This window comes from Onychostoma macrolepis, chromosome 09 (assembly GCF_012432095.1).
Source record: "Onychostoma macrolepis isolate SWU-2019 chromosome 09, ASM1243209v1, whole genome shotgun sequence".
Classification (NCBI taxonomy): Eukaryota; Metazoa; Chordata; class Actinopteri; order Cypriniformes; family Cyprinidae; genus Onychostoma; species Onychostoma macrolepis.
The window spans coordinates 17,067,676-17,091,813 of NC_081163.1; the positions used below are offsets into that span (position 1 = coordinate 17,067,676).

The 24,138-nt window shown below is 36.3% G+C and overlaps 1 protein-coding gene across 2 annotated transcripts in view; it reads left to right on the forward strand.

Moving 5' to 3' along the window:
* Positions 1-16,469: 16,469 nt before the first annotated feature.
* gypc (glycophorin C (Gerbich blood group)) overlaps positions 16,470-24,138 on the forward strand; it is a 33,366-nt gene continuing 25,697 nt past the window's right edge. The window contains exons 1-2 of one of the 2 annotated variants that reach the window (XM_058786910.1): positions 16,470-16,722; positions 20,005-20,154. In XM_058786910.1, coding sequence (XP_058642893.1) covers positions 20,076-20,154 — 79 coding nt within the window. In that variant the 5' untranslated portion in view covers positions 16,470-16,722; positions 20,005-20,075. The remainder of the gene's footprint in view (positions 16,723-20,004; positions 20,155-24,138) is intronic. The other variant, XM_058786911.1, reaches the window with a different exon arrangement.

The window sequence follows — 24,138 nt, forward strand, 5'->3', positions numbered from 1 at the left end:
ACTTAAAGCAAATATATTTGGTGAATAAGGTTTAGATGACAAAAAGTTTGCATTACATGAAACTAAGAAATAACGTGAATATGTGCATTTTAATTAGTTATAATTAATAATACATGGTTAAAAGAAACCCTACAGAGTAATAATTCAAATAAAAATGCAATATTGAAACCCTTCTTAAACCTGAAATGATTTTTGTAAATCCAGTGGTCAAATTCTTTCACCACCTGACTAATGATGACTGATCTTTGTGTGAATGTCCACAAAACTGGACTATATATACATATATAATATGTATATAATCAGTAGTCTATTTTAGAAAGGACAATTTAAAAGATGAAAAAGAGAAATTAGGGAGAATCAATTATGAATCAATTATGAAATTTATTGCTATTTTGTGAATAATATGTAATCATGTAATCCATAAAAAAGTAACTGTAGTCTGAAAAGTAATTAATTTTTGGAATCTGATTACGTAATCCAGATTACATGTAATCAGTTACTACCCAGCTCTGTGTATTAACATAATTAATAATAGTTAATAATAATGATAAGAAATATTTTATAAATTATACCTTTTTTGTCTATTGCTTTGAGAATTTGCAACATTTCATACATTTTTTCACTGAAATTCTTGCCCTATTCACACTGCACAATAAACATTATTAATTAGGCTTTTAGGCTAATATATACAGTGCGTTCATTACATGCCTAAAAATGGAAATGAAGGCATGGGAATAGTCAATGTCCTTCATGTTCAGACATAGCTCTTTAATATTTATCATCCTAGCAAACTTACAAAGTATTTTCTCAGCAGAAGTGAACCAAAAATTCCAGCAGTAGGCTATGTTCATCTGGGTCGACAGGCACAATTATGCAATGAAACCGCACACGGTGACTGAAGTCTCCCAAAACTTCAATCGTTCAATCGTGAGAGGCAATTCATTGAGTATTTGGAGGTAATACTTGAGGGCAAAACCCACCTTTTTCAGACTCAAGAGCTTACATGTAAACACTGTCTGATTGAGACAGCGATCTGCAGACATCCCTGCAGTGCCAGTGAAAGGTAAATATGGTGTACAGTTAAGAAGTTAAAACAACATGTTCCAAAACTTACCAAAGAGAGAGATGTTCTGAAAAATATAAAGTTCTGTTGTTGTGCGAGTTCTGAGAGATAATAGCACAGGGATGTAATAAACCTCATTGATGTGCGCCTGCGCTTCGCATCAGCGCAGCCAGAGGGGCTGAGAGAATTCATCCCTATGATGTGCTGCAGTTACAGGTTTCATAGAAGAGCAGGGGAGTTGTTTGCTTACATTTAGTCTTTTTAAAAGGACTATAAGGACAGGGTTGAGGCTTGAATTCACAAGGCTTAGAATGACACTTTTTATGGATCTTCCCTGAAACCTAGCTCATATGAAGACATTTAGTGGGTACCAGCCCCTCCATCACAGAGCCTGGGACAATGTTACATGAGTGTAAACATCACAGCAGCAGGCTTTGATATCGTTGGAAGAAAATGACAGCTGTCTAATAGAGTTTCCATCTGTTGTTCCACTGCAAACAACTGAGGTTGGATAAATCTGCTCCCAGTATAGAGCTGAAGAGTATAGGAAATATCTTACCACAGCACTCTAGTGGATTTATCATTTTTAGCTAGGCAAAATATTCAACATACAGTAAGCTTGCCTCTCTTTTTATCTATATTTAATCCCAGAAAATGAGGAAGAGCAAATTATCTTCAAGGCATTTACAGTCAATTAAACCTTAAACTGCAAGATGTACCTGAACACATAGCTGTGCTTGAATTTAACAAGCCCCAAAGTCATTAAATAATCACTTTGTGTTTACAACATGAGATCTGCAGCACTTTCTCTCTAGTGTTTTCCTCTGACTCATTCTCCACCTCATTTTAAACTGTCTGATGGGAGATACTGAAATAAATTCTTTTTTAGAAGCTTGCCGCTTGCTTAAAAAAAAATGTAAAAACGCCTACAACTTCTGTTGTAAACATCATTAGATTATTATTATAATGGCGATATTTATTTTAAGGCGAATCATCTTGCAGTATTAATGCAAAAAATATAGGCTACTGTCCCTGGTTTAAAACATTACTGTCTAAAGGTACAGTCACGTTAACAAAATTTCAGCAGCAAGAAAAAGGCCCATTGTTCATTCTCAATACCATTTTTATAAAGTAGATGTCACTTTCAAACCAAGCAGCTTTTCTGTTGTTCAGCGCTGCAAAATCATAAGACCAACTTGAACATGAGAAATCACGTGAAACTCCAGATCGTGCAAATTCATATTGGAATGACAATATGAAATTATGCAGAACAATGATAAATGTGACTGCACCTTAAGGGTCATTAAGGTCACCACAAAGGTATGGCAAAATGCAGTCATTCCAAACAGAAAACCACACAAACCAAATTATTTTTGTGAGGTGAAACATTTCTCTACTCGGATTTCCCATCCATTAAACTCTGAATATATCAATTTGTCATGCTTACAAATTTAAAGCAGCCAGTTTGTACCGTAAGTAACCTCTGAGCAATCAGTGCTTCATATTGACAATGGACAATGGACTTCTTTGGCCACTAGCTTTTGCCAGTCTGACATCGCCTTTAGTTCTGTCTATGTGAGCAGAAAAAAACGATGCCATAAAAAGTGCACAAGAATACACTACAACCCTCAAAGATTTTACTGGAGTCCACCACCTGACAGTTCTCAAATTACAGCCCACCTTCATCCCCCTTGGAGAAATATTACATCGAGATTATTAGAGTCCCATGTGGCCAATAACAGGCCAGTGACCATTCAGGTTCCATCAATAGGGTTGAGAATGGACTGATATGAGCATTCATTGGGGAAAATGGCCCACAGAGAGAGAGAGAGAGACTACAGGAAGCTTACTCAAAAAAGACAGTTGCCTACAATGGAGCCGAAACAAGCACAAAAGGTTTTAAAGCTCCAAAAGCAAAATAGAAAGTGTTGCTTTTATTGCTCAAAAATTAAGGTTTAAGAAATGAAGAACTGAGAAATAGTTTCATTGTGAAGTTATTCCACTTCTTCAACAATTTGTGTGGAATGCATCAATGTAAGGCACATTGCTCTCTATATACAGTGTTTTTTTAATCATTATAAAAACCATATTAGGCTCTATAGGGAGCAGAAGTCATGACCATATATGCATGACACTACACATCGCTATGCTGTATTAAAAATGTGCAACCAGTCATCTGAACAGTATTTGCAACTAAATCCCCACTACATTCATTTTTTTTTTTTTTTTTTTGAAAACTATAAAAGCAGTTTTTTAGCAATTTAATTAAATCATTTTCAGTATCAGTATATATTGAATATGAACTGTACATACAAGATATAACACTTTATTATTTAAAAATAGACAGTAAATTGTAGTGGCACAGAAGTAATTTTTCATATTAACATATGGTGTGTCTAACACACTGTCCAATTTTATAATGCCGCATGGTTTAGCCAAAAAAGCATTATATTTTTGGGCTGCAATTTTAATACCATGTGCTCATCTCACAGAACAGATCAGGTAATAGTAAAAAAAAAAGACACTTTCTGAAAGGAAGGAGTACATATCAGCCAATTTCATACACATTAGCAAGAGGAATACATTTTTACTTGCACTGCACTGGGAATTTTAAGCACCGTTCTGGAAAATGCATTAGTAAGCTTCACAATAAACCACACAATTTTCTGATATATCTGCATATTAGCTGTTGTCGGGGCTTAGTTGTGTTAGTTCTGGCATTCTGTTCTAACACAGACATTCTGAAACTTTTTAAAGCGAAGCTGATTTGCCTCCTATTTCTAAAAGTCTTGTAGAGTATCTTCCTACTTCCTTTTAACAAAGCCGTTGCAGAGACCATGTTTAACTGAGAGAGCAAGAGTAACTTCAGTGTCTGTAACCATTATAACAGTTGTACAGTATCTGTTGACATTTGATGTGAGAAATCAAAAGAAATCAGATTGGATCAGCTCCTTAAATCCGTTCAATGAAGTCACTGAAAGGTCACTTTTTAGGGGGTAATTATTCAAATACTTTGCTGGACAGTTTTAAGTTTCTCTTGGCTAATGTTCTTGCCAAAGGCAAATACTGACTTTGTCTATGCAAAGTGCTTAAAATGGCAATAAGAAATGAAGTTGAGATACACAGATTTAAAAAAAAAAAAAAAAAATATATATATATATATATATATATATATACAAGGGTATATTTTTTGGTATAAAATTACAGGTCTCTCATCTTTTAAGTGGGAGAACTTGCACAATTGGTGGCTGACTAAATACTTTTTGCCCCACTGTACAGTGGGGCAAAAAGTATTTAGTCAGCCACCAATTGTGCAAGTTCTCCCACTTAAAAGATGAGAGGCCTGTAATTTTCATCATAGGTATACCTCAACTATGAGAGACAAAATGAGAAAAAATCCAGAAAATCACATTGTAGAATTTTTAAAGAACTTATTTGCAAATTATGGTGGAAAATAAGTATTTGGTCAATAACAAAATTTCATCTCAATACTTTGTTATATACCCTTTGTTGGCAATGACAGAGGTCAAACATTTTCTGTAAGTCTTCACAAGGTTTTCACACACTGTTGCTGGTATTTTGGCCCATTCCTCCATGCAGATCTCCTCTAGAGCAGTAATGTTTTGGGGCTGTCGCTGGGCACTACGGACTTTCAACTCCCTCCAAATATTTTCGAAGGGGTTGAGATCTGGAGACTGGCTAGGCCACTCCAGGACCTTGAAATGCTTCTTACAAAGCCACTCCTTCGTTGGTCGGGCGGTGTGTTTGGGATCATTGTCATGCTGAAAGACCCAGCCACGTTTCATCTTCAATGCCCTTGCTGATGGAAGGAGGTTTTCACTCAAAATCTCACGATACATGGCCCCATTCATTCTTTCGTTTACACGGATCAGTCGTCCTGGTCCCTTTGCAGAAAAACAGCCCCAAAGCATGATGTTTCCACCCCCATGCTTCACAGTAGGTATGGTGTTCTTTGGATGCAATCAGCATTCTTTCTCCTCCAAACACGACAAGTTGAGTTTTTACCAAAAAGTTCTATTTTGGTTTCATCTGACCATATGACATTCTCCCAATCCTGTTCTGGATCATCCAAATGCTCTCTAGCAAACTTCAGACGGGCCTGGACATGTACTGGCTTAAGCAGGGGGACACGTCTGGCACTGCAGGATTTGAGTATCTGGCGGCGCAGTGTGTTACTGATGGTAGCCTTTGTTACTTTGGTCCCAGCTCTCTGCAGGTCATTCATTAGGTCCCCCCGTGTGGTTCTGGGATTTTTGCTCACAGTTCTTGGGGTGAGAACTTGCGTGGAGCCCCAGATCGAGGGAGATTATCAGTAGTCTTGTATGTCTTCCATTTTCTAATAATTGCTCCCACAGTTGATTTCTTCACACCAAGCTGCTTACCTATTGCAGATTCAGTCTTCCCAGCCTGGTGCAGGTCTACAATTTTGTTTCTGGTGTCCTTTGACAGCTCTTTGGTCTTGGCCATGGTGGAGTTTGAAGTTGGACTGTTTGAGGTTGTGGAAAGGTGTCTTTTATACTGATAACAAGTTCAAACAGATGCCATTAATACAGGTAACAAGTGGAGGACAGAGGAGACTCTTAAAGAAGAAGTTACAGGTCTGTGAGAGCCAGAAGTCTTGCTTGTTTGTAGGTGACCAAATACTTATTTTACAGAGGAATTTACCAATTAATTCTTTAAAAATCCTACAATGTGATTTTCTGGATTTTTTTTTTCTCATTTTGTCTCTCATAGTTGAGGTATACCTATGATTAAAATCACAGGTCTCTCTCATCGTTTTAAGTGGGAGAACTTGCACAATTGGTGGCTGACTAAATACTTTTTTGCCCCACTGTATACAGTATATATATATCAAACAAATTACCTTAAGTATTCATTTTTATATACTGGCATATATCAAGTAAAATTGCTCCTTACAGTTATGTTTTATAATTCCTTAAACCAGGTACAACTAGACGCTGAACACATATGGCTCACTGTTGCAGCTGAGAAGATCTCTCTTCTCTTAGGTGGGTTTATTCATTTGTAAATGGATTTCAAAGAAACTGTAAAGTGCTGAAAACAATTGTGACCTAATTGGTAATCAATACCATGTGAAAGGTTGTTTCTCCAGCGGCATATATTGTGCTTTTACACGCTATTCAATTAATTCCCAAACCAAAGTTCAGCTGAATAGTCAATATATCATGCTGGATGTCACATGTGGATTCAGTGTGCTCTAGTGCAGTGATTTTGCACTGCACCTCAAGAGGGAAATTACTTTGTCAGTGAAAGGAAGCTGAGGTCAGGATGTCATCTATGAAGTTAAACAGCTCCAGAGACCCCGTGCAGTACTAATGAAAGGTTTCACCCTCCCTTCATTCTGCAGAACATGCTCAATATTATTTGTCCCTGTGAGTGAGCACATAAAGGATTTTTTAACCTATATTGGGGGCAGTCTAGTGTGCAAAACAATCAGAACCTTAGTCTGGAAAAAAGATGACTTGTACAATAAAGAATAACTATGCATTTCTTCTGCACTGATAACCCAAGGAGTTTGCATTTATAAGACTCAGTTCCAGCCACTGGGTGGTCTTTGGTGTCAATCGAAGAGATCAGTTTGCCCCAGTTTTTACACACTGTTGGGAGGAAATTTCCATTTAAATGATTACTGATCCCTACAGATAGAGGCAAAGAACAGAGGGTATCTCTGCAAGGTCACAGCTATTCAGCCGTGCCATGTCAGAGAGAACAAACACATGCTGTAATTGATTTGACTGCCTCCCGTGTGGCTAAACTGAAGCTCACAGGTCTGAAGATTTATAACCCAGTGTGTTTGTCACTCACTGACTAATTGTGTTTGATAGTAAATGAACAGAAAGATTTGGACACGATAACACACATGTGGTGAGTCTGAATAGTCACAAGGACACAAGACTCTGTGGCAACTAATAAGACTGTATTCCCCATAGAAACATTATTAATCAGGTAGAAGTTAATTAATGGGTCTAGATAAATTAAATGATGTGGTATATGGCAAATAAAAATGTAAACATTTTCTGACTGTATGACTTATGACAGTAACATCACATCAGGTGTCGACAAGTATTTATCAGTGAGTCATTGATTCGTTCACCCAACCGATTCGTTCAAAACACTGGTTTGCTCAATCTATTCTTTTAAAGGGATCATTGGATGCCCATTTTCCACAAGTTGATATGATTCTTTAGGGTCTTAATGAAAAGTCTATTACATTCTTTGGTTAAATTTTTCAATGGTAGTGTAAAACAACACCCTTTTTTACCTTGCCAAAAACAGCTCTGCATACAGCAACCCGTTTTAGTGCATGTTTTTTAAATGCTAATGAGCTCTGCTCACCCCGCCCCTCTATTGAGGAACCTTGCTCTGAGAGACTGTTTACTTTAGCCACACAACTTGCTAACTAGCATGTTATTAGGAAAGGCGATTTGCAAAGATTCATAAAAGAACTTTAGAAGTTACTCACTTTCTCTGTATGAAGCTGGATCACGAATGAACATAGACACATTTAGGTAGATCGGAGGTGCATTCTCTTCAAAAACACAAGTAATCCACTGCTTCTTCAGCGGCTCAGATGTCAAGAGTAAATGACAACTGCTATGTTCATTATTACATCCAACAACTAAACACCTTAATCTCTTATAGGAAACAATCTTGTCAACCCCTGCTGCGGCGTTGAAACAATGGTGGACTGATGACAGCTCACTCAGGGCGGGTCTAAGGTAAAACCCTAGTGTCAATCAACAGTTGCAGGAGAGGCCTGGGTCTGTGTGACGTCTGTGTGAACGGCTTGATTTGAGAAATTGGATATTATTTATAGAGATTTAAAAAAAACACTGGGTGGATTTTTATCATTATAGGGTGGATGTGTACACACACTACCAACACACATTTATGTTCAAACAACATGTAAAAGTGAATTTTGCATCCGATGACCCCTTTAAAAACACTGATTCAGACTCAGGACCAAAAACACCATGGTTACATTTTGATCAGAGAGATGCGATGGCTGTGTTATTGTGGTTTCTAAAATATAACCTATCAATATTAAGAGTATAGATAATTTTTTCCAAAAACATTTTTGTTATACTGATTAAAGGTCTCTTCAAAAAAAAAAACATTTTGGACCAAAATTCATGGACTTGCCAAAATATGCACAGACAACAGGGTAAAACAAGGGCAAACACTAGCAGTGTTTGTACAAGGTGGAGAAATTTGATGGAATGTTTGGGTTTCAATCGATACCACGAACTTGCGCAGTTTCCTCCTGACTTTTATAGAATGTAGCCTACTTTTACCCTTTGAGACATGCCTTAACGTTTATAAACCCGTAAGAGCTATGTTTGTGATGTTTGAGTTGGGGGGAGGTGTGACGTGTGGGCAGTTTTTGTAGTTCCACTTGGTGACACCAGTAGCACAGAAACTGTCTACACTACTTTCAACTATTTGTTTGTTTGTTTTTATAAGCTATATGACACTTTTTATCGTACTTGTTGGTCTGTATCATTACAATCTGCCTCGTGACTTTATTTTTATTGATTTTATTGTAATTATTGGATGTATCATAATAATAGTATTTGATTAAAATCTGTTTTCTGAAACTGTTATGGCTCGATGAACCATCAGAAATGAAAAGAAAACAGAACAGAAAATAGTGCACACAGCCTTATATCTTTACGGCGACATCTCTCCTGAATCTTTTCATTTTGTGGAGACACTTTCAGTTAATTAGGTTTCTACATTTTCCAGGAACATTTTAGTTTATAAACCACACTCACAGAGTCATACACAGCTCAGTTGCGGCCCTGGAACAGGCAGATTTCATTTTCATTCCAGCAGCCAGCGTCTGGAGTGTGTGCTGGCACTCATGTGTTGGCTGCTGTTGTCCATCACTGAGCCAAAACAAACATCATAGATTTCCAGTCACCTGCCTTTAGCCCTTTGACTCCTCGTCCTCATCGCATATTTACATTCCCTTTTTGTTCCAACTTTCCAGCATTCAGAGATTGAGGATTCTTTGTGAGCGTGAGATGGAGACTATGAAATGAAATGGATTGAAAGCAGGGAGGGATTTAAGTGAATGAACTGAAAAAAGGACAGGGAATATGTAAAAGAAAGACAAAAGGGAACGTGAGGAATGTAATTCCAACACATTTGTAGTCAAAAAATAATGATGTCCAATAATTCTTAACAGTTATTTCTTTTTCTTTTTTTAGTGACTTATCTTTTGCATTGACAATGGTAATGTTAACCAATAGCCAGCTGTTTAGGCGTTGTTTTAGCAAACTTGCATTTATTCTGGTTTCATTCTGGTACATAATAGCCACTTTTCATGACTGAGAAATCAAGTCCCTGCCTACATTTTTTGTTTCTTTTTAAATGTCCTGTTCTACTTGACAATATGTTGACAGTGGGCTTTACCCTTTTTCAAATCTTTTAACTTAAACTTTAACTTTATAGTAACTTTAAATCAATAATATTCAAAATTCTGTCATCATTTACTTACCCTCAAGCTGTTTCCTACTGAACACAAAAGCAGATATTTTAAAGAATGCTGATTACCAGACTGTCTCGGTGACCATTGACTTCCACTGTATGGTAAACGATAATTAGATATTTCTGTCTTCTTCTAAATTATGCAGTTTGTAATGACATGAAAGTGGTAACAGAATTTTCATTTTTGGGTGAACTAACCCTTTTAGAGTTTGTACAAATAGTTAGATGTTAGGCTGGTAGGTTGGTAAAACAGTTGCAAGCACCTCGTGGTTCTGTGATGAGAAACCAGTGCACCCCCTACTGGGAGCAACATCACAGTAAAGTGTGGCATTGTTGCTGTTTGTGGTGTTTTTTGTGATGTATATGGATCATCCAGATTCTATCAATGCTGGGAGACAAACAAGCTGAGTGTAGGTGAAATCCTGTACTGGAGTCTTAAGTTAGTACCTCATTATAGTCCTGGATTGTTATCGCTGATGAACCGACTTGCTCTGGTAGACTGTGCACATCTCCTGGTTCTTTATACTCATGTCTGTCAGTAATTTAATGGTTGTCTCTTCTTGTTACCTGCACATATTTTATATTGTCAGCAATGCACGTATATTATATTTTGTCTTGGCTGCTATTTTTATGTTCAGCTTTTGATCATGGTACACATACCCTCAAGCATGCTCTGATGCAGTTTAAACAGAAAGAGTTTCACTGTCCTTGATTGAAACCATCAAACCAATGTCAAGAGAGGAAGTTTGTCTACACAACCAATTAAAATTGATTTTCCTCTCTAGGTTTTTTGTTGTGGGGGGTTGTAGTGATTATGTGAAATGGTGGGATGAGAAATTCCACTCAGATAATGCAAATTTTAAAAAGTAGATTAACATGCAGTAAAAATGCTACATTTGCTAAAATGTTATTTTTTATTGTATTCTAAATGTATATGCTGATTAACTAATTCAATTTCATAATCAGAATACATCACAAACTTGTATATCAATAATTGTTGTGAAAACCCCTTTATTGATTTGAAATATGTTATTTAAATGTGAGTGTGGAAAGCAGTTTTTAAGATTTCAGTTATTCAGCCTATTCAAATGGATAGGAGTTGGTACTGGATGCCTGAAATAGCTGCTTGGAGGTGTTGCAGATATGGCCAATGAGTGAACAGACTTTCCTTGAAAAGGAACTTTGCTGTTATATAGCACCTAGTCCCGTGCATATTTTAAGAAGCTTAAGTTAAAGGTGCTGTATGTATCTTCTTCTTTTTTTTTACTGTACCAAAGCATAAAAATACTGTAATATGTTTTAGGAAACATGCCAAGTTCACATACTTGTTTCTTTAAAAAAAAAAAGGCCACAGCAAGTTATTCTACTTTGAAATGTGCATTCTGTTCCAGAATGTCTATTTTGGTTTTGGTCTGTGTGATTCCGCCCACTTCCAATTTACCCAATAGTATTTTGACACCCCGTGTTGCCAATTGGCAGGGAACACAGCATATTGCAGTCAGGCAAGCCAACAAACAAAACTGGTCAGAGATTGCATATTCTGTCCAACCTAAAATGTCTCTGCATCCACCTAAAAAGCTCTATGACCAGAGTCATATTCCTGTTGCATGTCCTCAATCTGGCAACCCGCCTCAGCATCGAGTCTAAGGAGGAGGGTCGGGAGAAACAATGCTCTCCGATATTTTGAAATTTTACAAATTCTACTGAAGACATCAGACCAGTTGCTCCTAAAATAAGCACACTTTAACTTCAGGTCATTACAAGTAAACACTGCTAGCATGTTTGCCATTTAAAATAATCAACACATTGTTGCAAATAGAAGTGCTAATGTAATTTCTTGTACAATTTCTCTCTGTCTGTGTGTCAGGAGGCTGTAATGTTCTCACTGGCAGCCAATCAGAGGTCTGTCTAAACCATCTTGCCTTAGAGAATGAGGGATCTTGTTCTCGGTAATTACTGTAAACACTCATCTCACTAATGGAAGACAATGACTGTTGCAAAAGCAGAGCAAAAGCCAAGAGACACCCAAGGAGTAGTGGGGAGTTTTGTGGGAACATATCGTTGAAAGAAATGTTTGTAATGTAGTGTTTTAGGTAAAACGCAAAGATACCAACAAGGCTGGATTGGTTTTCCAAACAACTGAGCGCTTGCTTAGAGAAGTTTTGAATATGTGTTCATTTTGGGTGTCTGACTGATTTAATTTTTAATTAGCACAGAAAACTGACTGAATCTGTTAACACATTTGTTATCTGTGTAAAATTGTAAACTGTCACACAGATGTCATACAGGGTAATGCAATATTACTAATAAAAAGTCTGTCTTTTGCTCACTCTTATGTTCTACTGTAACTTTTATTTATTCATTATTTCTTCTCTTTTCTTTATGATGAAAGCGAATGTTGATCATGGATGAACCTGGTTCTCTTAGCACAAATACTATGTAATGACCTCAAAACACTTTTACTATATAGAATTTGTAAACTAATATAACCAGCTTGTTTCACATATGTGGCTTTTCTGATGTAGTAAACTTGCTCTGTAGCTCGCCTGGTACAGCATCGCACTTGTGAGGCAGAGTCCCATGAAACACCAGTCAGGATAAAAGAGCTCAAAGGCTTTAACAAGCAAGCAAAAATGGCACGGTTGCATCAGCAAATGTCAACCTGGTCTCATAAAAATACGTACCTTTTTATGCACCATTTTATGTACCTTGCTGCACGTTTCGCCGCAGTTTCAAATAGAAATGTCCACTGAGTGTCGCTAAAACACAGGTTCAATATGTGAACCCTGGCACGTTTTTATTATGTAGATATTGGTACGTATTGCTGTTTTATTATCACGTTGCTTCAGAAACGTATTGCGGCGGTTCAGAATTCAAATATCCGGGGACTGTCGCTAAAGGTTAATGCTCTATCGTGTTGGAAATATGCCCTACACCAAATCCAACCCTAAACCTACCCGATAGTGTTAACAAATGCAAAACTGATATAAAAACATGTATTATTTATTTATTTATTTTTTTGTTTCACATTTGCTTGTTTAAATTTTGTTTAAATTTAGGGTGCCAGATTCACATTTATCTGTTCAACTGAACACGCTTTTTAGTGGCACTTTTAGTGACATTTCACTTTAAAAGTACTGCAAACATGCAAGCTGCATATTGTAATGTTGAAATGTTGACAAAGGCAGGTTTTCCCAGTGAGCCTAGGTTAGTTAAATATCTTCACACAAGAAAATAATGCAGATTATGGAACAACATGACAGTAAGTACACAATGGCATTGAATTTCTTTTTGTGTGTGCGAGTGTATGTGATATATCATCAAAGGGGCCCAATTTTCAGTTCAACCTTGAAATATCCCAACAACGACATAACCTTTTGTTTGTTTGTTGTGAGCTATCCTTTCATATAGCTTGTGTCAGGAAGTTTTCACAGTCAGGCTAATTTATTCTATGTTAGATTTTCTGTGCTAATGAAGGATATCATTAATTAAGAAGTCTTTAAACAGATATGGCACCCCTCAAGATAGCACCGTATGCAGAAATAATGTTCTCAAGTCATTGATGGAGTTCAGGGAGAGAATGGGACAGCATCTGGTCCATGCAAAGCAGAAATGAAAAACAGTTTGCACAACATATGTGCTATCCAGCAGACACAAGTCACCACTCATTTTTTAGGGAGGAAAATGACAGCAATTAAAATCCCAGTCTCTTCTGACATAACCAAGTTGAATTCATATCATTGTCTCAAAGTCAGTCAAAATGGCACTGAGACTCTTGAGTACACATAATGAAGAGGATGCATTGTAAACCAATATATTTCTTTATGAATATTTATACTAATCACACTGTATTATCAAGATGATATATCCATCTATTTCCAAACCACTATTTCCAAACCATCAGGGTGACCAGGGGCCTAGGGCCTATCCCAGCATCTCAGGCCCGGGGCGGGGGACGGATGGCCAGTAGGATATTATATATTTAATTTAATAATATTAAATTAAACATACTGCTTGGCATGTCCTGGGTGTTGCTATTTGATGAATAATTAAAGCCCTTATTATGTATTGTCACACCGTGCTTAACTAGCTGAAATAATCACATTTAAAATTAATTGCTTCATTCAAAGTACATTAAAGTTAGAGTCTGATGTATATACCATCGTTAAAAATAAAGACCCCTCTAAAATGAAAAAGCAAAACTAATCACAGATGAAAGGACTAAATGAAAAGTTATTGGCGGTGATCAATAGACAAGTGATGCAGGGTCAAGGTTTGGCTGGGTACACTCTTAAAAATAAAGGTGCTTCACGATGCCATAGAAGAACCTTTTTGTCTAAACGGTTCCATAAAGAACCTTTAACATCTAATATTCTGACAAAATTATTTTTGGAAGCAAAATACAAACTGCAAGTACTTACTGTAATTATATTTTAGTAATTATTTTCCAGTCACAGAATATTTTTTGAGAGCTCTTCAAAACATAAAATGCACTCATGATTTCCTTTTGCTTGCTGTCTTTCATGTCACATCTCACTAGTCGCTGTAGTGAGAGGTTTGGGACGTGTTCTTATGGTGCCATCAGCCAATCCGTGCTTCTGATTATTTCCTTTTCCTGCAGAGTCATGGGCAGTTTCTTTTTGTGTGTTTGTGGACCAGCAGCAAAAACATGTGCAGTAGTTTATCTGTGAGATTAAGTGTGGGGATAGTTGTATTCAGTTATTGTGGATTTGCACACTTCAGTGTATACCCATATATATTTTACTACAAATTAATCACTGCACTTAAGAGCTTATATATATATATATATATATATATATATATATATATATATATATTTATTTATTTAATTATACAGAGAATCATAGTCATCTATTTTAAATGGCTGTGCAGGATAACACACCTGAATTCACACATACAGGGAAGCCTGCATGTACATCCAGGTACAGATGGCAAGTGCTACAGTCATTGTCTGATGAATTGTAGCTTATTTTTCTAGGTGTGAGATTGCAGTTGGCCAGCATGAACATTGAGCAGGTGTAACTGGATGCATTCAAGTCTAGTCCTTTGTTTTCCTGCTTTCTCTAGAGCTAATACAATTGCTGGACAACCAAATCTGCAGTTTCTCCTAGACAAATTGATTTAAGTAGAAGAGCAGCATCAGTGTATAATATTACAATATTTGAGCATCAGAAGGATTTTGGATATTGGTCAGGTTTATATATAAACCTGACCAATATCCAAAATCCTTCTGGATGCTCAAATATTGTAATATTATACACTGATGCTGCTCTTCTACTTAAATCAATTTGTCTATATATATATATATATTTTTTTTTTTTTTTTTTTTACGTTTTCCAAATCAATGGTTTATGGATTGGTTCTCATGAATTTGTACAATCCCATTTGTATATATTTATATTATTTCATTTAATTTCGTAACGGTTAGGTTTTGATGTAGGGTTAGTCATTGGCCAAAGTTTTTTTTATTTTTTTTTTATTAAACATTTTTAATTGACATCAGCCATGTCACCCTGTAGCCCAAGACTGGTTACTCACTGAAGCTAAGCAGGGTTGAGCCTGGTCAGTACCTGGATGGGAGACCTCCTGGGAAAACTAAGAGGTGCTAGTGAGGCCAGCAGGGGGTGCTCACCCTGTGGTCTGTGTGGGTCCTAGTGCCCCAGTATAGTGATGGGGACACTATACTGTAAAAAGCACCGTCCTTCGGATGAGACGTTAAACCGAGGTCCTGACTCTCTGTGGTCATTAAAAATCCCAGGATGTCTTTCGAAAAGAGTAGAGGTGTGACCTCGGCATCCTGGCCACCCGCCCATTGGCCTCTGACCATCATGGCCTCCTAACAATCCCCAAATCTTCTGATTGGCTTCATCACTCTGTCTCCTCTCCACCAGTAAACTGGTGTGTGGTGGGCGTTCTGGCGCACTATGGCTGCCGTCGCATCATCCAGGTGGATGCTGTACACTGGTGGTGGATGAGGAGAACCCCCCCAACAATGTAAAGCGCTTTGAGTGCCTAGAAAAGCGCTATATAAATGTAAGGAATTATTATTATAATTCAAATTAATACAAAATGGCTACCTCATAAAATAATTTTTTCTTATAAGATGATATTGGTACTGAGAAAATAATAATAACACTGGAAAACACAAAAATAATGGTCTGAATTATTTTAATATGTGGGTTTTTCTCAGCAAATGGTGATATAGCTTATTTGATTCATTAATTGTATTTTACATCATTTGCATTTTGTTCGATTTTGTGGTCACACTTCATTTCAAGGTTCAGTTCTCGCCATTACCAAACCATTAACTACGGTTTTTGCCTCAATAAACTCCTAATTTGCTGCTTATTACAGTAATAGTTAGTAAGGTGGTTGTTAAGTTTAGGTACTGGCTAGGGATGTAGAATATGGTCATGCAGAATATGTGCTTTATAAGCACTAATAAACAGCCAATATGTTCATAATATGCATGCTAACAAGCAATTAGTTAATAATGACAACTGGTCCCTATATTAAAATGTTATCAAATTTTGACCAATGGATTGACAGTCCCACCCGGGACAAAAATAAAACTATTATTAACAAAAATGTTTCGTTTAAAATATTAATAAACAGAATTATTAGTATTAAATTAGTATTAAAATATTCATAAATAGAAATAAAATGCAATATTTCACAATTGCACATTTTCCTTGCATAACTATTGCTGTCTGCCTCTGTCTTTCCTCTTACAGCCAAGCTGTCTTCCCCCTTTCCTGAGCTCAGTCTGACAACAGCTGTGTGTTATTCCAGAGGAGGAGTCTGTGTAGTTGTGCTTTATTCAGGAGGAGGAGTCTGCCCAGCCATTGGTCGAAGACAAGAAACTATTAGTAAAGCAGTAGGTTAAGGGTGGAGTGGGCTGAAAGGGGAAGTTCACGTGCTATACATTTAAACTTAACGGATCTAAAAACAGACCTCTGATATGATTCGTGATAATATTTCCATCCTTTTAGAAAGTGAAAGAACAACTGAGCAGAGGAAGTATTTCTGTTCCTAGAAAAAGGACAGGAGAGCAGCTTGCAGGCTGTGGGAGAACTTGTTGCAGAACTGTTGAAGAAAAGTTGGTGAGTTAGGCTTCACTTCATATTTAAAATCAAGCCTGCTGTCATAAAATGTGCTGCTTTGATTTAAATGTAAAATATAAAGCATGGTACATTATTGTTAAAAGATTTTTTAGATGGTGACAAGTACTATTCTTTAAGTGTCCAAGAGTTTTTCTACTATTTACATCCGCCCAACTTTTCTGCCATCAGAACAAATTTTAACTTCATATCTAAATCTGGGGCTTTCTTTCGTATCTAAAAGAGTCTCTGGTCCTCGAGAGGGTTGTGTGTAGTTTAAAAGTGTTGAGTGACAGAGATGAAACATGCCAGGTCAGCAAATAACCACAAACACTTGTAAGTGACATCTGCCCTGCTATATTAAGCTGCACTCATACTCCAATATACACAGAAAAGTATATTTCACAATATTCAAGTCATTTCCCTAATTCATTGATAGTAAACTCTTTGAATGATATTTATCTAATAGGGTAGTTCACACAAAAATGAAAATTATGTCATCATTTACTAAACCTTCTGTCATTCCAAACCTGTATAACATTTTTTTTTTTTAAACACTAGAATATATTTTCGAAAATGCCATTGACGTTGATTGTATGGACCAAAAAATAAATAAATAATTAAATAAAAGAAACATTCATCAGAATATTTTATTTTATTTTCTTCAGAAGATAGAAAGTCCTACAGTTTTGCAATGACATAAGGGTGAGTAAAATATTATATAATCGTCATTATCCGTCAAACCCTTATATTTTTGTATAAATAATTTTGTATTATTACCCAAAATTAAAACTTTTTTATATGTTAGCTTCTTCAAAGTTACCACTTTTTGCCTTGATTCTGCACACTCTGGTCATTCTGTTAACCAGTTTCATGAGGTGCCATGCATCTGGGATGTTTTTAAACTGTCTTGACTCCTTCACATTTACATCAGGCACCTGTTGGCTGCTTTTCCCTCACTATCCTTATTGCTTTGCTACTCATGCAGGGACTTGTATGTCCTGTTGCCTGAGGCTTGTATAAAAGCTTTAAGTGTAAATATTAGAGTAAAGGCCAGTCATGCTGGTACACGAAGCTTATATTTGAGCACAGCTGACATTAACAGTGCTGTTTTTAAATAATAGAGCGCTAAAATTAAAACAAGCTAAAATTGCAGTCGTGAAGAGGGAAGTAAATAAAAGTGATCTTAAATTAGAGAGTGAGGATGAGAACTTGTTTTCCATCATCGCATATAACATTTATGAGAGCTCCTCCTTCAGCTGCAGGCATAAACATTGACACAGCTTCATAGAGTCTAACATAGTTTATAAATTAGTTGCCTTGTCAAACCCATCTTTTTAAAAAGACAGCGTTCAAACTGAAGTTTCTAGCCCTCCTATCCTGAAAGTATTACAAGCTAAAAACAAGAGCATGTCAGTGTATGATACTTTTGATATATGTTTATAAATGAAATCCATTGCTGGTTTCAGGAAGGAAGTACAGGGTGTGGACACTGTGTGCTGATGAGAGAAGGAAATACTGTGAATGTTTCCTTTGTTTCACAGTGAGTGATAAGGCCCAAGGTCTTTAAAGGCCTCTTCCTTTGTTTAGTAACTGCCAGTAAAGTCAGCAAAGGCTAAATAAGGCCAATGGAGTTTAATCGAATGTGTCACACGACACTATATTGTGTACACGTCAACATATCAGATCTACAGAGTAGAGCACCTAAACATATCGTTTAGAGCTGTCCAGCTGGGTAAAGGCAATGATTTCCTAATTTCATTTGATTCTGATTCATAAGCTCTCAATTCAGTTCAAATGAATTCTGAATATTTCAGTTGCTATATCAACAGACCTGTTTAAATCCTTAGTCACCTGATGGTACACTATTGTTCAAAAGTTAGGGGTTGTTACAAAAACAAAAATAATGTGACATATTATTTCAATTTAAGGTAAACAAAAATGTAATTTATTTATGTGTGTCACGTGTCGACCCGTCTGAGTTCCTGTCTGTCCTTATATGGTTTAGTTCCTGTTCTTGTTTGTTAATTATCATTCATTGTCCCCACCTGATTTGTATTATGTTGTTTACTCTTTTGTTCCCTTCCGTTTATAAGTCCTCAGTTTTCCCCTGGTCTTTGTCTCGTCTTAATGTTATTAAATGGAAAAGTGGGTTTATGTTTATTTCTTTCTCCAAGCCTTTTTATTTGAAGTTTGCTAAAACCACATACCCGTGACAATGTGATGGGAAAGCTGCATTTTCAGCATCCGTTACTTCAGTCTTCAGTGTCACATGATCATTCAGAAATCATTCTAATATGCTGATTTGCTGCTCAATAAAGGTTTCTTATTATTATCATGAGTTAAAAACAGTTTTGCTGTTTAATATTTTTGTGGACCTTTGTAACAGTCTTTTGTAACATTATAAATGCATTTACTGTCACTTTTTATTAGTTTATGACCTTGCACAAACTGACCCAAACTTTGTGATGTTAGTGTATAACATGCATTATGATTCAACACCACCCAGATTAGGTTTCCAGGACCCAATTTATTTTCAATGACAGGGGCGAATGGTTACATAGTGTAGAGCAAGTGAAGTCGCATAAAACCAATAAGCAATAGAGAAGTGGACTGCACATTGTGTGGGGGTGGTGAGCCAGCATCCACCACTGACTTACTGACATCTGCAAGACGGTTGCATCCACTTTAAAAAGCACAGATTAATTTGACTGATTTACAGTGATGTACATGTAAAATAATAATTGCAGCTTTAAAATTAACCTCTGATTTGTCCCTTCAAATTATTTTAATACGCTCCTCTGACCTAGTCAAAAGCCAGTAGGCAGTTATCAACCCCCTGTTGTGTCACAAAACAGAGCTTTTTCTTAGGAACTTCATAACATAGATTCATAAAATAGCTATAAAGCCACACAAGCCTCAGATCAACATTGCTGGCTAGAGATGTGTCATCTTGCCTTTTTGTCACATTCTCTTTATATGGTCTAACTGGGAAAAACATTGTGTTTGGGAGTCAGGTTTTGTTTACAAAGTAAAACTTACTAAACAAACATGCTAAATAATGTCTTAATGATAATCTAAACATGCAGAGCAGCTTGTGTAAATAATGGATAACATTAGAAAACCAAGTGCAGATATTACTGAGTATTCACATTGGGATTTGGATGATGTAATTTGTTATGTGCTTTATCTTGGAACATAAACGGCACTCTCCTGCTATTTCCTCGCTCTGTTTCCTTGAGAGCACATTGGAGTGAAGCAATTGCCCTCTCTCTCTTTCTACAGACATCTCATCATCCCTGAGAACACTCTCCCACAGCTGTCCCCCTCAATCTCACTGCCAAATATTCCTTCACATGTCTGTAATGGCCAACTCCACAGAAGGTAGCATAACCCCTACTGAAAGCAAATCTGACACATCACCCATATCCATTCGTAAGTATTTTGTAGTTCTGTGCGCTATACTGAATAAGTGTCAGCGCAAGCTGCGACGACAAAGTACAGTGTTATCAAATGGGTGTGTTTGGATGTGGACTGGTGACATTTAGAAGAGCAGACTGCTCTGAATTTCACACACCGTGTGGACCAGAAATGAGGATGTGTGGTTTTTATGTGTTGGCAATGGCATGCAAGCATCCAATGTGTATAGCATCGGATGTGTGCTTTATGTGTGTGTGATATTTTTGTAAGGTATGATATATGATTTCAGTTTATGTGTATATATATATTTCAAAACAACTGTTTTCTATTTTAATATATTTTAAAATGTCATTCAGAAAAGCTTTTCAGTGTCACATGATCCTTCAGAAATCATTTTAATATGCAGATTTGGTGCTCATGAAAGATTTATTATTATCAGTGTAGAAAACATTTGTGCTGATTAATATTTTTGTGGAAACTGTGATACTTTTTTTTTTTTTTTTAAAGATTCTGAATAGAAAGTGTGAAAAATATGGAAATCTATGATAGCATTCTGTCACTTTTGGTCAATTTAATGCATTGCTGAATGAAAGTATGTCTTGATTTCTTTAAAAAACAAAAAACAAAAACAAACATTAATCAATTAATTAATTAAAAAGTAAAAAAAAAAAGAAATACATACGTTCGCTCAGCAATGCATTAAATTGACCAAATCTTACTGATCCCAAACATTTGAACAGTATATTACAGTTTTTTCAACTGCTTACACACATTTTAAAAACTTTGACTTAAAAAAAAAAAAACACACACACACAAATCCAAGAATTTTACACACAAAATGCAAAATGCCTCATATCTCTTGCAAAATAAAGCACTGCATTCAAAATATCACAAACATCAGCAAACATTTGCAAACACCTTTGCCATAATATTAATTCCTGTTATATTTTTGTGTGTTATTGTGTTATTGAATTGTGTTGTGTTTTGCAAAAAGTGTTTTATGAACTTGAAAACTGAGTCAAAGGCTGAGAATTAATGTTTGGTTTTGCAGATTTGGCGTGTGCTTCTGGTGTTTGAGTGTCAGGTTTCAGAAATTGTGTGACAAGTACAGATTTTGTGTGTAAGCAGTTGAAAAAAAAACTGTAATAAAAACTACCTCTGTTTTATTCCTCTCAATCATATGTGCTTTATCACAAACCATTTTGTGGACCTTTTGTTGTTCCCTAACTGTTGCGCTGTACTAGATTTGGAACTGCTGGCGTACCAGAGATCTGTTTGACAGAGCATGATGGCGGTGTGGTACAGCTCTGAATATGAGATATGGAATATGTTTATTAGATCAGGAACAACCAGCTGTGAAAACATAGCCGACAGCATAACAAGCCCATAAGAGTCAAAATATAGCAAGGCTCTTGATAATCAACAGAGATCAGTTTTAGTACACTTTGAGAATAATTCGCCACGAATGAATTGTACCAGCTGATAACGTCCTTTGTTTACACATGTTGTTTACATTGTTTTAGCACCAGAGAGAATTATGCAAATCAGAAAGCAATGAAAACACACCCCAAAAAATGAGTGCTGAGTTTACTGTGCATGGTGAAATTTCCGATCTTACAGGCCAGTTCTGGGTTGTGGGGGCTGCCGAAGACTACTGTGATCTGGCAAGTTTTGGGAATGAGCTTTTACTGTCGTGAGGCTAATTTACATGGAAAGGAGGTGTGTTTGTGTCTAGAAATACTTGATGCTAAAAAAGGGATGAGATGAAACATGCAAAAAGCAATTGAAAAGGGCATCATATATCATAATCCATATGAATAATGTTCTGAACAAGGTTAGACAAAATTCAAAATTGAGTTGGAATTTGAACTGCATTGTTCACACCCACTGGATGTTCAAGTTAAAGGACAGAAAAAAAAACTGTGCCAAAACATTGAGGTTGAGTAATTATGCCTGTCTGTTCCCTGTTAAAACAATTAAAATAGCCATCAGAACAGATTAAAGTGTATCAGAAAATGCTGTAGTCCATTAAAAGTTACATAATGGGAAACCTTATATTTAATCATATTTAACGTAAGTATGTCTAATAATACATAGCAAACTAAATTAAGGACCTGGAATCTTTACATTAAATGTTCAACTTCCAGATCAAGGCAACAAGATTTGGGGCTGGCATTTCCTGGCATTCATTATTTCTATAGGTGGCATTTCAAACATTGAATATTCATGCATTCTGATGTTTCTAGAAATACCCAGTATGTTATGGTGTTTTAATGGATATTTCATACTGAAGAAAGTTTTAAAAACGGAACCTCATAGATTTTGTAAAGCACTTGAAATTAACTTCCACTCTGCATCTTTCTTTCATTTGATTACTGTCTCTTAAAATAATGAAAACTGAGACTCAAAAGAGCTTAAATAAACACAAAAGAAGAAATGCTGACTTTTTATTGAACTCCAACGTGACAAAAAAACAACAACAAAAAACAAGTGACTATTAGAAATGGATTCATGAAAGCCTCAGGAAAAATCACTATCCCTAACATCTTTTGATATACTTTTCTGTTGTTCTTTTTTGTAATACTAAAAAGATGCTGTGTGTATTGTGATGAAGTCGTGGCACAGATCGGTGACCGGTTTCAAGGTTGTATTTTAGATCACAGGCTTAGGATCAGTTTTCAAAGAAGCCAGCAGGTCGTCACCTGTTGTGTGTTGGCACAGTGGTGAGTTTAAATAAACATTCAAAAGGGGGCATAAGCTGTGTCTGTGAAGACGGATGAGGGCAGTGCAATCTTGATGCTAATTGATGACTTACTGATGTGACAGGTTAAGTTTTTACATTTTTACAAGTAAGAAGTTGGCTCAAATATTAGAGGTAAAAGCTAAGCCAAGAGAAGAGAGAAAACAAATAAGGGAAATAGGACAAGAAAAAATGGCTTTGTTCTTGGTGGAGGATGAAACAAAGTTAGAACCAGAGGGGTTGTAGATGTTTTCCAGCTACAGGACAAACATTGAGTGAGTGTGTCTATGTGTTCCTCACAGCAACAAAACAGCAAGCCAAAAGTGTTGATTTATCTTCTGTTCTGAAAGCCCTCGCATCCAAGTCCCCCAGTATGTGATGGAAAACATAACAAACAAAACGCTTGTTGGTCTGTATCCCACCGCAGCCCAACAGCTGCATGCGCATTCACCTTGCATTGACACTTACGCCATGACATTGTTTTTAATTGGGAACTGTTAAATGAAGGGCAGTCTGCACATCTGTGTTTGTAGCTGTAATGGACCACAGAGGTAACTAAACTAGTAATGGACTGTGTTTTATCTTACATTATGCCAAGTTCAAGGATAGTTATGTTTTACAAACTTTCAATAATAAGAAGAAAAACAATAATATTTTAATAATTTTATTTTAATAATAATAATTTTAGTTATTGATTTTATGATTTTTTTATAAACTTTGTAACTATTTAAAAATTGCATCATTATTATTACAGAAATTATCTATTTCAAATACTCAGCATTAACAAAACAAAAAACACTGATACTGATCAAAAATACTGAAATATGAAATCTCTAACGCCACTACAAAACAAAAGTATCGGCTACGCGAGTACAAGATTCTTTGTATTCTAAATTAAAATTTTGATTTGAGAAACCTGACAAAAAAAGTTGTTCAGCTAAAAAAACAGCTTCTTTTGAACCAGCATGACATCATTAGGAATGAAATCCAGCTTTAAAACAGTTTGTCTCTATGCTGCCATATTTATCAGTTTCCTGTATGTGATATGCCTATGTCCGTCCACAGGAATGTTGGAGAAACAACAGCAGGCTCTTTATATTATTACTGACGGAAACAGTCACTGTTCTCAACCAGCTGTCCATAATCAACCTCAGTGGGCCTGCAGTCACTTGACTGGCTCATGAGAGCACATGCCCATTAGTAAACTCATTGAAAAGGCTTTTTCTCACAGAGAATCACTGACTCTCAGCTTGAATGAG